This window comes from Podarcis liolepis (genome assembly GCF_965112155.1).
Source record: "Podarcis liolepis genome assembly, chromosome: 3".
In the NCBI taxonomy this organism is placed as follows: domain Eukaryota; kingdom Metazoa; phylum Chordata; class Lepidosauria; order Squamata; family Lacertidae; genus Podarcis; species Podarcis liolepis.
Genome location: NC_139557.1, coordinates 98,990,477 through 99,002,859, shown reverse-complemented (window position 1 = coordinate 99,002,859; position 12,383 = coordinate 98,990,477). Strand labels below are relative to the sequence as shown.

The following is a 12,383-nucleotide window of genomic DNA, read 5'->3' as shown; positions in this document are numbered from 1 at the left end:
CTAATAACATAAACAAGAAAAGAGGGCATGTGGGAAAATGATTGCTTGTACATAAGAGCATGAGCAGAGTTCTTATTATTGCAGAGCGATTTTACAGCACGAGATATTGCTAAGAGCATGATGAGCACGTGAACACATCATGCTAGACTAATGATTGGCTCATGTAGCATAACACTCTCTTTGTCTGTGGGCAAAAGCAAGGTTACATTCCTTTGATTTGTTACTTTTGAGTACCAGGCAGAGCAAGCGCAGTGCTGGAGGAGGGAGGATGATCTGTTTTTTACTGCACACAATAAACATGGCACGGCTGAAGCCAAAGCTTCTTCTTCAAGTCATCTTGGTGTGAGACTGATTTCTTACTGATTTTCTTACTGATGTCGAGCTGGATTCTCGACATCCCTTTTTGACAAAGTAGAATTCACATAAAAGACAAAAATATCCTGTTTTCAGATTCTCAGCAATCAAGTTATTTTAGAATAAAGGCACACCAAATTTCAGCATTCTGCCTGTGCAAGTTTCTTAACAGTTTTGACATTTCCAAGAATGAGTCATTCCTAAATATCTTCAGTGTGTTCAGCTGTTATGCAAGGCACCACAGAATTTCAGACTGTTCACACTTACCCGGAAGAAAACCCCCGTAAGCACACTGGGGTTGACTTTTGAGTAAACGTGCATATGATTATATGGTAAGTTTCTGAATGCTGTATATGTTCAACTCCCAATTAAGTGCAAGTTCCTTGCATTTCTATAAAAGGTTTTATATATATATATATTATATATTTTATATATATTATATAATTAAGGAACAAAAGAAGAAAAGGCACACTAACCTGGGAACTTCCTCTCTGCCCAGAACGTTGGAGGCTATACACCACACCCCCTCAACAGTATTTATAGGAACTCAAACACTGAGATCCTGCTCTGTTCCAGTAACAAGAAGCCGAAAGCACCAGCCTGAAGATGACGAGTGAGACCTCGTCGAAACGTCGCCTAGACACCCCAACTCTTACACGGGAAGACACCCGAAGACACCAAAACCTGCATTCCTGTACCCGTGAAAATCTACGAAAGCAAATATATATATATATATATATATATATATATATATATATATATATATATATATATATATATAACAAAGGGAAACAAAAACTGAAATACCAAAAACAGAGAAGTCCTTACATAAAAGAAAACAAGAACTGTGCAGTAATTGGAGCAAGAAAATGTTTTCTTATGTTGGTATGCTCTCTCATCTTAAACTCTGTGCACAACTCTTATGGGAATACTTAATACCATCATTAATTTAAAAATGTAGCTCCAACATGAAGCTCCTTTTTAGGAGTTGCGGAGCTCTTGATTTCCATGTCTCTAATGTCTATAAATATGCAAGAACTCAAGAACCACTTCTGCTGTTTTTGTAAATAACATGCATCTTGTTTGTTACAATATGGAAATCACAGATATGAGGAGCAGAAAAGAAGAAAGAAGCACTAATTGGTATTAACCATTAGAAAAACAGCAGCAAATTAGGGAGTGCTGGGGAAAAAACAATAAAGCCAAAGCAAATGCTGTACATTATATTCTTTGTTCCTTTTTAGCTTGTGTAAAAATGCACGTTTTGAATTTAGCCATAATCATGTTAAAACAATGCAGTGCTTTAAACATGAAGCATTCTTAATATGCAGTGTCCCTACAGCAGTTTGTTTTAATTCATATTGGGGAAAGGTAATTAGACTCTGGATTTTTAATGAGGCATTCAAAGGAATAATTAGCAGTGTTCCTCAACCCTTAAAAAAAAAGAGAATTTAAATTTGCCCTTTAAAAAAAAGCTTTACTTTTGTTTGTAGGTCTAGTGCTGTGTGGTTTATTTTGCAATAGTGATCACATTATGGGTGTTCTTAGCTTCCTGGGCTGTGCAAAGGCTAATCAAAGGCATTTAGCGTATAAACTGAACTGCAGCAAATGTTTTTCTCTGCAGGTTTATTTAGCAACCTCAACCAATCAAGTACCTAAAGCTTGGCAAGCTGTCCATCGAACCCCAAAACACAACTGCACCTGATTTGTAGCATAAAATGTTTCTTAATTGACCTGAACACACAGGCTACCATGCTACTTCTCTGGAGTAATTTGGTAGCATGTTTAGGCTTTTTGTTGTTAGTTTCTGAAGGTGTCTATTAGCCTGTGATGGATTTTTGCAAAGGAAAATCCCTGTTCAGGCAGAAAAAGCAAGGAGGAGGAGTGGTCTGGGATTTGAGTTACTTGGGAGTCAGCTTGCTAGTTGCTGAAGGGAAAAAGTCCCTTACTCCCTTCCAGCCTTATACCGTATTTTTTGCTCTATAAGACTCATTTTTCCCCTCTTAAAAAATAAGGAGAAATGTGTGTGCGTCTTATGGAGTGAATGCAGGCTGCGCAGCTATCCCAGAAGCCAGAACAGCAAGAGGGATCGCTGTGCAGTGAAAGCAGCAATCCCTCTTGCTGTTCTAGCTTCTGAGATTCAGAATATTTTTTTCTTGCTTTCCTCCTCCAAAAACTAGGTGCGTCTTGTGGTCTGGTGCGTCTTATAGAGCGAAAAATATGGTGTTTCTTCACAGTAGGAGCATAGGAAGCTGTGTTACACTGAGTCAGTCTGTTGGTCCATCTCATAGAATCATAGATTCTGTGCTCAGTTTACATATGCAGACTAGTGACTCTCCGGGCAGAGAGGAAATCTCCAACCCTACCTATAGATGCTGGAGATGGTTCTCAGGACCGCCTGTGTGCAAAACAGATGCTCTTCCATTGGACTTGCTTCCTTTCCCCTAAATGAGGAAATCTCATTAAGGAACACCGGCAACCTACAACCCAGCTAATGTAGAAGCTGAGAGCGTGAGCTGTGCTGGCCCATTCAAATCTCATCTCTGAGGTGCCCAGTCCCTGTCAGTGTTGAATGACATTTTAAGAAGATAGTGATGTAGAACAGTATGTGTGGGGTGGGTTTTAAGAACCACTTGCGTGTGGAAAGTTAAATGCCATATGTTAGGACTTGGGTTTGAGGCAGGAAACGTATAAAAGTATAAGCATAGAGCATTTGCTTCCTGTTTCACACATTTGAACCTTTGAACACAAACTGAAGAAAATGTGTGTGTGTGTGTGTGTGCGCGCGCACACACACACACACACCCTGCTAATGTCTGAGTGATACTGTAAAACATACACCCTGGTAGAATAAATTAGTTTAGACCCATTCAAATATCGGCAATAATTAAGAACCACAGAAATCAAAGAGGGTGTGCTTCCTTTCCCCTCATGACTGTACATATTGAGCTGTTTGTAGCTCCAAGCCTGATACTCTTGAGATGTGAGGAAAGTATAATGATAGGTTCTCAGCTAGCATCATTCTCTTCATTCTTGTGTTTGTAGCTCTATGCCCATGGCCGCTGAAGACCTTGCAGGCAACTTAGCAAATCTCTACATTCGGCAGAATTCCACCAGTGCCATTTCCTTAGACTTTGAGCCTAATGCCGACTATCAGTTTGTGGAAATCGTAGAAGAACGATACAAATGTGCCTATTGCCACCTGGTCCTTCACAATCCTCACCAGACGGGATGTGGGCACAGATTTTGCCAGCGTTGCATAGTCTCTCTGAGGTAAGAAATGTCCCTTCCTTCTCTTACATTCAGATCCAAACCCTCCCTTTCCATCCCTGAAAACTATGTAAATTGTGTTTGTGTGAGGGCTGGGGAACAGGATCCCATTTTGGGAGACCATTTTGGCAGGTGAGTAGTGCTGCCCACCTGTCAGTCACTTGACAGCACCATAATGTCAGGTGACCCAACTTCAAAGGAAATAATCATGTGTTCCTGATTCTTCCTCTGCCGGAAAGCTTGAACTCAAACTGTGCTTCAAAGGAAGATCCCTACTGCAAAAGCAATGTTTGCAGCCACAAACTCTGGATCAGCTACACTCCGGAATTCCTGAGTGAATTGGATCCCAGCATTATGTTGGGTGTGGGCTGATAGATGTGGCTTGGGGAAACAGATTTGTGGGCCAAATGAGGACCCCAGCCAAGCCTAATTATTCCTGCAACTCCACAAGCAATGTGAACAGCACGTTACTATAATCCTAAGGTGTGTTAGTTTTCCTCTTGCTTTAGTCAACACATTTTCCCAGGGCAACTTTAAAAAAATTTTGTGGACATCTGAGGCATGAGCAGTGCAATATTAAAACATTCTGAAATACCATTGACTTCAATGGAGGCTCTTTAAACACATACTTCGCTCTTCAGTAAAATGAATGGGGATTGGATACACTTTTGTCTGGTTCACGTCCATATGTTAGATGTGTTGTGATCTTAAATAAGGCTTATTATTGCAGCTTCCCATAGAAGCTGGTGGGTTTTTCTTTCTGGGAAGTCCCTCTTTCCAACACTTGAAAAATTATAGCAGTGATATTAAAGTGCTACAGGCTTGGTGTGGCTTTGCCATAGAGAAGAGATGTAGAAAAAATTAAAAATGAAACTTTAACTCTGTCTTGTAAAAGCACCCTTTTGATTCACCTAAGTTTCACTTCAGAGTCATACTGGTTTCTTCCTTTCTGAAATGCCTGCACAGTTACTTTCTAGAGTGAAATTGAGACGCTGTAATTCTAAAGTGTCACTTAACCATTCAATCATACGCTTGTCTACTTGGAAGTAATTCTCATTTGTTTCCGTTAAGCTTACTCCCAAGATAATGGGGTAAGGGATGGCAGCCTAATGCTGCACGACTGTGCACATTTACATGGAAGTAAGAACCTCTGAGCACTAAATAAATATGCATAGGATTGTGTTGTGTGGGTTTTAAGACTTATTGATGAGAAAGTAATAATTGATGTACCATGCCCTGGGATCACTAGTGTGGTGTAGGGCAGGTTTAAATGAAATAAATAAGAAGCAGCCCTTGCTTAATGACTCACTAGTTTCCTTTGTTTATATCTGATCTATAACATAGTTTAACACTGGGTGGGGAGCCTGCAGCCTTCCATATGTTGTTCTCCTACAATTCCCATCATTCCTGACCACTGCCCATGCTGGCTAGGGTTATTGAGAATCCTGCAACACCAAGAGCACCACGGGTTCCCCACCCTTGTTTAACAGGACTGCTTTGACACTATGTTGCTTTTTATTCAGTTTTTCCTCTTCTGCACAGTTCTTAGCATTTTTATGTGCTCTCAATTTATGTGACGGTTATTACTTAATGCTCAGTTAAACTACTTGTTAGGTTGCCGGCTTTCTTAATTTAATTTCCTCTTGCAATTTCCCTTTAGCTCTCTGTATGGTAACATGACAGTGGGACTCCAATTTAAAGAGGTGCTGCGAGTGTAGCCAACAGACTCTAGAATCATTTAAAATGGGTGAGGAGGACATTTTTTGAGAAAAGGGTATGCTGAAATCGGCACCGGTCTAATATGCAGCAAGATGAGGGATTTTAAAAATAATTCTTTTGTTCAGATAAAACTGGAATTTAATGGGCCAGCTATAATAGGCATATAATTTTGATCCTTTCCCCAGAGCAGATTTTTAAAAAAACCAAATATAACCTCTGATCTCTTTAGAGAACTGAATGCTGTACCCACCTGTCCTGTGGACAAAGAAGTAATAAAACTACATGAAGTAAGAAAATAATTTATGTTTACATTCTTTGGAGGGTGCGGGGAGTCAATCGATTCAACAGTTTTGTGTGCAGTATTATTTGAATGTACGTGAAGAACCTATTCAAGTTTGGAGCCCAATGAGATTTTCATACCAGAATGTTTAAATAATTTTAATCATCAAAACATGAAGAACAAACTTGGAAATCCAGAGCTCTCAGGAATGGCCAGATCTATTTCCCCTCCTACTCCTGTTTTTAGGGGAAAGTGAGTTTTACAATTGTGAAGCAAGTTTATGGCTTCCTACCAGCCCTTCCTGTTAAGATTTCACATCATGCTAACACAGTCAAGAGCCTTTTGGGCTGATCTTTATGATCCTGATCTGTATTATGAGGTGAGGCATTTCCTGTAAAATAGATACTATCTCAAGCCATTTAGGGTTTGTAGCTCAAAGCCACCACTTTGACCTCATGCCCAGAAAATAAAACTGCAACTACTGTAGGGGTGGAAAAATTATCTGTTCGTTCAGTTTATTTCCTGCCCTTTATCCATAGTAGCAAACCCATCAGTAATCATAAATTTTGAAGTCGGCTTAAAACATTCTGGAAACCAGCGATTTTCAGGATTGACGAGTGCCTGGGTAAATAGGAAAGTTTTAAAAACTTCTCCTAAGTCAACAGTCGGGGAGAGAAGCGCACCTGAACAGGGAGGGCAATTCTACAAATGGGAAACTGACACTGAAATGGCCCTGTCACAGGTCAGCAGCATCTGACCTCCGGCGGCACCCCCAAAAAGGCCTCCCCTGCCAATTGTGGGGTCTGAGTAACGGAAGGCTGCTGTCTCTGACCCACCTCCACAATAGGGCAGTTGCAGGCTGGAGAGAACTCAAAGACAACAAACCTGAATAACAGAGAAGATGGAGCTGTGTATGGAACTTGAGGTGGATATTCCGTGTGTTGGGAGGAGGAGAGCTGAGATTTCTTCACCAGCGTAATCCTTCCTGTTCAAGGGGTTTGTTTGATATAATTTATGCTCATCTGATGCCTAGTTACTCTCTCTCCTCTAGACCCTTCAAGCATTTGAAACTAGCATTAACCTCACTCCCCAAACTTCAACACTGGAAACATGTTTATCACATACCGTGTTTTTTGCACCATAACACTCACTTTTTTCCTCCTAGAAAGTAAGGGGAAATGTCTGTGCGTGTTATGGAGGGAATGCCTACGGGTGGCATGCCTAAGGATTTTCCTCCTCTAAAAACTACATGCGTGTTATGGTCGGGTGCGTGTTATAGAGCGAAAAATACGGTAATTTCCTCTGTAGCAAGACTGGCTTTTCATTAAGTTTTAAAAGATTATAGTGAATTATGGACCTTCTGTGTGTGCTTTGAAATAAGCTTTTATACTCTTTTTATTTAGGTTTTCAAAGACAATTGCTGTAAAAGGGAAGTTCTCAATTTGCAAGTGTTTTGCAGAAATTCACCAGCCTGTAATGCGAAAACGTCTCTGGGGCGATATCAGGTTTGCATTCCTCAACTCTTAATATCAATTGAGCCAAGTTTTTATGTCTTTCTGCCTTCATGAAGCAACTGCACTTATTACTAAAGCTACTCCCCCCCTTTTCTTTTTTAATATACTTTTTTAAACATAATATATATTTTCCCATTATGAGTATGAGAAGCGTCAGCCTGTGTGGGTGGAAACGCACTGCAAATATAAGACGATATTGCATTGCTCTTAAACTACTTGTTTTACTCACTGGTACCTCAGTTGTTTTCTCTCTCTCCCTGTTAAATAGATCTCCTGTGGTTGTGGAAAAAAGGCAGGCCATTGGCTTTGACCCTGCCAAATGTGTATTGAGGGTGGGGGGGGGGCATGAAGCATCTGTATTCTTCCCATCCAATCCCTGCAAATTCAAGGTGAATAGTGCAGCTTCTGTGATCTTACCACTTGATGTTATGCACATGGATTTATAAATCACGCAGCAGTGAGCAAGAACATTGGATGCAAGTAATTTAGCTTGTCCACCCATAGCTTACCATATTTTTCGCTCTATAGGACGCACTTTTTCCCCTCCAAAAATGAAGGGGAAATGTGTGTGCATCCTAGGGAGCGAATGCAGGCTCCTTGGCTTCAGCGATAGCAACGCGAAGCCTCCGAAGCGCAGAGGGAGAGCTCCTCCCACGCTCCGGAGGCTTCGCAATGCTTTCGCTGAAGCCCTTGAAGCCCCTGGAGTGCAGGGAACTCCTGCTGCGCTCCAGGGGCTTCAGGCAGCTATCTGTTCCCGCCGCGCTCCGAAGGCTTGCGGGTGGCCGTCTGAAGCCTGGAGAGCGAGAGGGGTCGGTGCACACTGATCACTCTTGCTCTCCAGGCTTCGCTTCGCTTCGCTTCGCTGGAGAGGTGCTGCACAGTTTTCCCTCTGCGTGGCGCCCCTTCAGTGAAGCGGGAGGAGAAATGGAAGGGGCTCCATTTCTCCTGCCGCTTCATTGAAGGGGCGCTGAGCAGAGAGGGGGAGAATTTTTTTCCCCCTGTTCTCCCCCTCCTATGGTCCGGTGCGTCCTATAGAGCAAAAAATACGGTATTTATTTCATTTATAAGCCACCTTCCCACACACCCCAAGATGCTCAAGGTGCATGGTACACACATACACACACACACACACCATTTTATCCATTTGTGCATTAAATTTGTGTGTTCTTCTCAAAAGGGAAGAACAGAAAAGAAACTTGTCTTAATTGTGCCAGACGTGCCTTATATTAGCATTTGGGGCATCTAAAGGGGGGAGGGCTTCTTTACAGCAGAGTGTAAAAGCCTAGGAACATGCCTAGGTAGAAACCGGTGTGGTCTTAAGGCAAATGTTTTGTAGGCAGAGATGGAAGGGACGCTGAGAGTCATCTAATCCAGTCCCCTGCAATATAGGAATCTCAACTTAGAATAATGGATATAGAATAATACAGTCTGTAGAATAATGGAACAGTAACCCTCTGGGGCAGATTTGGGGACAGGACAGGGGGAGAAGAAGGAGGAAATTAATTAGATGAATACATCAGAAGCTGCCTTATATTGAGTCAGTCCATTGGTCCATGTAGCTCAATACTGTCCACTCTGGCTGGCAGCAGCTCTCCAGGGTTTCAGACAGGGGTTCCTCCCAGCCCAACCAGGAAACGCCAGGGATTGAACTCGGGACCTTCCGTATACAAGATGGATGCTCTACCCCAGCTTTTCCTGTTGTTATTATTATTATTAGAATTAGAATATACCCGGAGGTCTTAGGGCGGTTCACAGAATAAAATCAAAATATAAAACCACAAAATACATAATCAAAATAAAAACAACAACCCAATAACCCCCCACACCAAAAAAAAACCCTCACATTTTAAAAGGGCATAGTAGAAGGAAGCAGAACTCTGAAACCAACAACAACAGAAGAAGAAGAAGGATTTGTGCATGGCAATGGGAAAGGAAAAGGCAGAGGCTTATGGAGGAAGAGAGAGATGTGACTGTCCCCACAACAAATGCTTTATTGAGAAGCTGTGGCTCACTGCATTACCCCATGTTTGTGCGCCCAAAGGTGCAAGAAACCAACAGAATATAGGCACAATGTTGTTGACTATGGGGTTTTTAGAGAGACATCTGACCTTCCTTGCAGATCCCAAAATGCGGCATGTTTTATGTGCCTCCTGTACATACTATGGTGATGTTAATGATGCAGGTAATATATGGTAGTACATGGTTCTGCTTTACAGGATCACCTACAACAGTGTTTGTTCGAAAGCATGCAGTGCACTAATGAAGGATGTTGTGAAAAAGTTATTCGGAAGGATTTGCAAGAACACCTAGGTTTGCAGTGCAGCTATCGGAAGGAACTGTGCCAGTACTGCAAACAGCCTGTGACTTCAATTGATTTAAAGGTAAAATGTTAGTAAAAATGTCTCCAAAACACGGTGGAAAACCCTAAATGTGACTCTTCCCTCTATATATGAGCAATCTCATATATATATATATATATATATATATATATATATATATATATATATATATATATATATATATATTGCTCTCCCTCTTCTTTCTGTCACAGCCTTGAAGAGCTTAAACTACGATGATATCGTGCACTTCTGTTTCTCTGTTATATCTGTGTTAGGTGTAGCATTGCAAGTCCCAGGCTGCTGTGGTGTGTTGGTCGCAGGCCAATAAGCTCAGATTGAATTGTCTGTGCATATTTCTAGACATGGGCCATTTACTTTTTATTCCACTGTAGAAGAGAGAGAGAGATGAGAAGCAATAAATAAATAAATAAAAATCGGGGAGGGATGTAATGACAATAAATCTGTAATATGCAGCAGGTTAGAAATGCCTACCTTATATATGAAAACCACAATCGACTGGAGCATTGTGCATTCCTCCTCTCCCCCCCCCCCCACCCTTGGAGTGATGGAAAGTGCGCAGGAGTGCTTGAAAAAGCACTATTGTTCATTTCAGTTGGACTTGCACTGTCGTTTCCTAGTGGATGGTCAACATGATTGCTTCTGCCTTTTGGGTTTGTGTTAAGTAGAACCAACCTCTTCATTTCTCTTGAATAACAGATTTTTCCCAATGTGTTTTCAGAGTCACGAGACAACAGATTGTCCCGATTATCCCTTGATTTGTCCTCATGGCTGCCCACAGATAATTCTGACAAAAGAGGTACAATGTTATTTTCATTTCATTGCAAGATAACAGTGTTGGTGAGAGAAGAGCAAAATAGTCCCTAGCTGTTGCTAGCCTCTGCCGCCCTTCTTCGTGTTAGTAATTACAGTGGTGCCTCGCAAGACGAAAAGAATCCGTTCTGTGATTCTCTTCGTCTAGCGGTTTTTTCGTCTTGCGAAGCAAGCCCATTGATGGATTAGCGGCTTTTAGCGGCTTAGCGGATCAGCTGATTAGCGGTTTAGAAAAGGGGGGGAGGGGGGAAAAACCACAGGAACTCGCAAGACATTTTCGTCTTGCGAAGCAAGCCCATAGGAGATTCGTTTTGCGAAGCACCTCCAAAACGGAAAACTCTTTCGTCTAGCGAGTTTTCCGTCTTGCGAGGCATTCGTCTTGCGGGGCACCACTGTATGTGACATTGCCATCCATGCATAATGTAAGAGCACAAAGTAGCATCTGTGGACTGCTTTGTTATTGTCATTGTCCATGACTAGATTTGGTGACGAGGCAGAGAATGTAATCTAGTTCCTTTTTGTACTTCTTTTGCAGGAAAGAAAGGTCATAACGCACAAACCTTCTTCACCTATAATTAATGTGTGATTTAAAACTTGTTAATATTTGCAGGTAGAAGAGCATGTCGTAATATGTCCGGAGGTGAAAATTGATTGTCCTTATAAAAAGTATGGCTGTTCTACAAAGGTATTGTAATGCAATCATCCATGGTCCTACAGTAGTGTCCCTTTCTGCTTCATCCTCCTTTTTTTGTTCCTCTGGTTTAATTTTTTCAGAATATCCCTGCTGAGATTTTCCCCTTGTTATGTTTTGTTTTGTTTTGTTTTGTTTTGTTTTGATTTTTTTTTGCTTTCGAATGATTTTAAATCTGTTTAGTTTATAATGTGTCAGGTTAGCTTTGTTCTCACTACATATTTATATTCTCATTTTAGATTAAAAGAGGAAAACTTTCAGAACATGAGAATATGTACTTGAGAGAACATATGCTTCAAATCTTAGATAAGAACTCAAAGCTGGAAGATCAGGTATAGCATGGCATTTCCTCCCAAAGCCTTCAGCGTCTAAGTGGAAACAAGCGACAGTTCTAAAAATTCAAAGAGGTTCAAAAGAGGCTAAACTTCCCTTAGTTCCACAAGTCTCTTACACATGTACTTGTGCAATTTGCTAATTTTGGAGAAATTACTACTGCTTGTGAGATCTTTTTGGGGACAATTGCCCACACACACAGTAGCTAGTTGGGAGCGGGGAACCACACATCCACACCACTTTTACATACCCTCATTACAGATTCACAGTAGCACTTTGCAGAAGGGAGTATGCAAATTAGCAAGAAGGTAATTTGCCTCAAGTACTTTTTCATGTAGCAAACTAGAAGGAAGGATGAGGTTTGGTCGAAAATATAGATGCAGACAGAAGTCTGGAGCCCTGGGCAAAAAAATGTTGCTAATTCAGAATCTGTAGCTTGACAGTTATCTTTTTTTATTATCACATGCAAAAAGTCCCCTTCTCCCTCTTTAAAGGCATTTCCATATGATTGTAGTACTGTTGTTATTATTACGTTAAAGTCTGGGTACAGTGAAAGCTTTTGTGTGAAGAAAGGGCGAGTAGTAACACTAATCTTCCATATATCTGCTTCAGTTTTATTTCTGCAGTGCTTTTGGCACCCTTATTGTTCTCTGAAGGGTGTTTATGTGTTAGGGGCCATTTGGTACCTTCCAACATTTATAATGTGTAGTGATCCTTCATCTGAATAAGATGAACTTTAGAAAGTTGGCTTGAAACAGGAAAGCATGATTCAGTTCCTCATACCATGCAGAAACTGGTGTGTGTGTGTGTGTGTGTGTGTGTGTGTGTGTGTGTTCTACAGAAAGTCACTGTGAGGTTAGGTGTCACTTTTCTTAGGAAAGAAAAATCTTCTGAATCTAGCAGCATGGTACTCATTGATGCATGTTTGAACCACACCCTAGAAACAATGGGTTTTGATTGTTGGCTACCACTTTTTCTGTTGCTATTGGTGTGTATAGCATGCATCAGTGCGGGGTGGGGGGGGGAATTGTACACACTGTAAACTTTCCAGG

General features: G+C 41.2%; 2 protein-coding genes across 5 annotated transcripts in view; both read left to right on the top strand.

Moving 5' to 3' along the window:
• The window catches only part of HHAT (hedgehog acyltransferase), a 569,735-nt gene that overhangs the window by 458,604 nt on the left and 98,748 nt on the right, over positions 1-12,383 (top strand). The gene's annotated exons all lie outside the window — the stretch shown is intronic.
• TRAF5 (TNF receptor associated factor 5) overlaps positions 1-12,383 on the top strand; it is a 32,451-nt gene that overhangs the window by 14,148 nt on the left and 5,920 nt on the right. For 2 of the 3 annotated variants that reach the window (XM_083494483.1, XM_083494484.1), the window contains exons 2-8: positions 3,400-3,627; positions 5,573-5,630; positions 7,027-7,128; positions 9,354-9,518; positions 10,216-10,293; positions 10,918-10,992; positions 11,238-11,330. In XM_083494483.1, coding sequence (XP_083350609.1) covers positions 3,404-3,627; positions 5,573-5,630; positions 7,027-7,128; positions 9,354-9,518; positions 10,216-10,293; positions 10,918-10,992; positions 11,238-11,330 — 795 coding nt within the window. In that variant the 5' untranslated portion in view covers positions 3,400-3,403. Of the gene's footprint in view, positions 1-660; positions 687-3,399; positions 3,628-5,572; positions 5,631-7,026; positions 7,129-9,353; positions 9,519-10,215; positions 10,294-10,917; positions 10,993-11,237; positions 11,331-12,383 lie in introns of those variants that run through there. The other variant, XM_083494482.1, reaches the window with a different exon arrangement.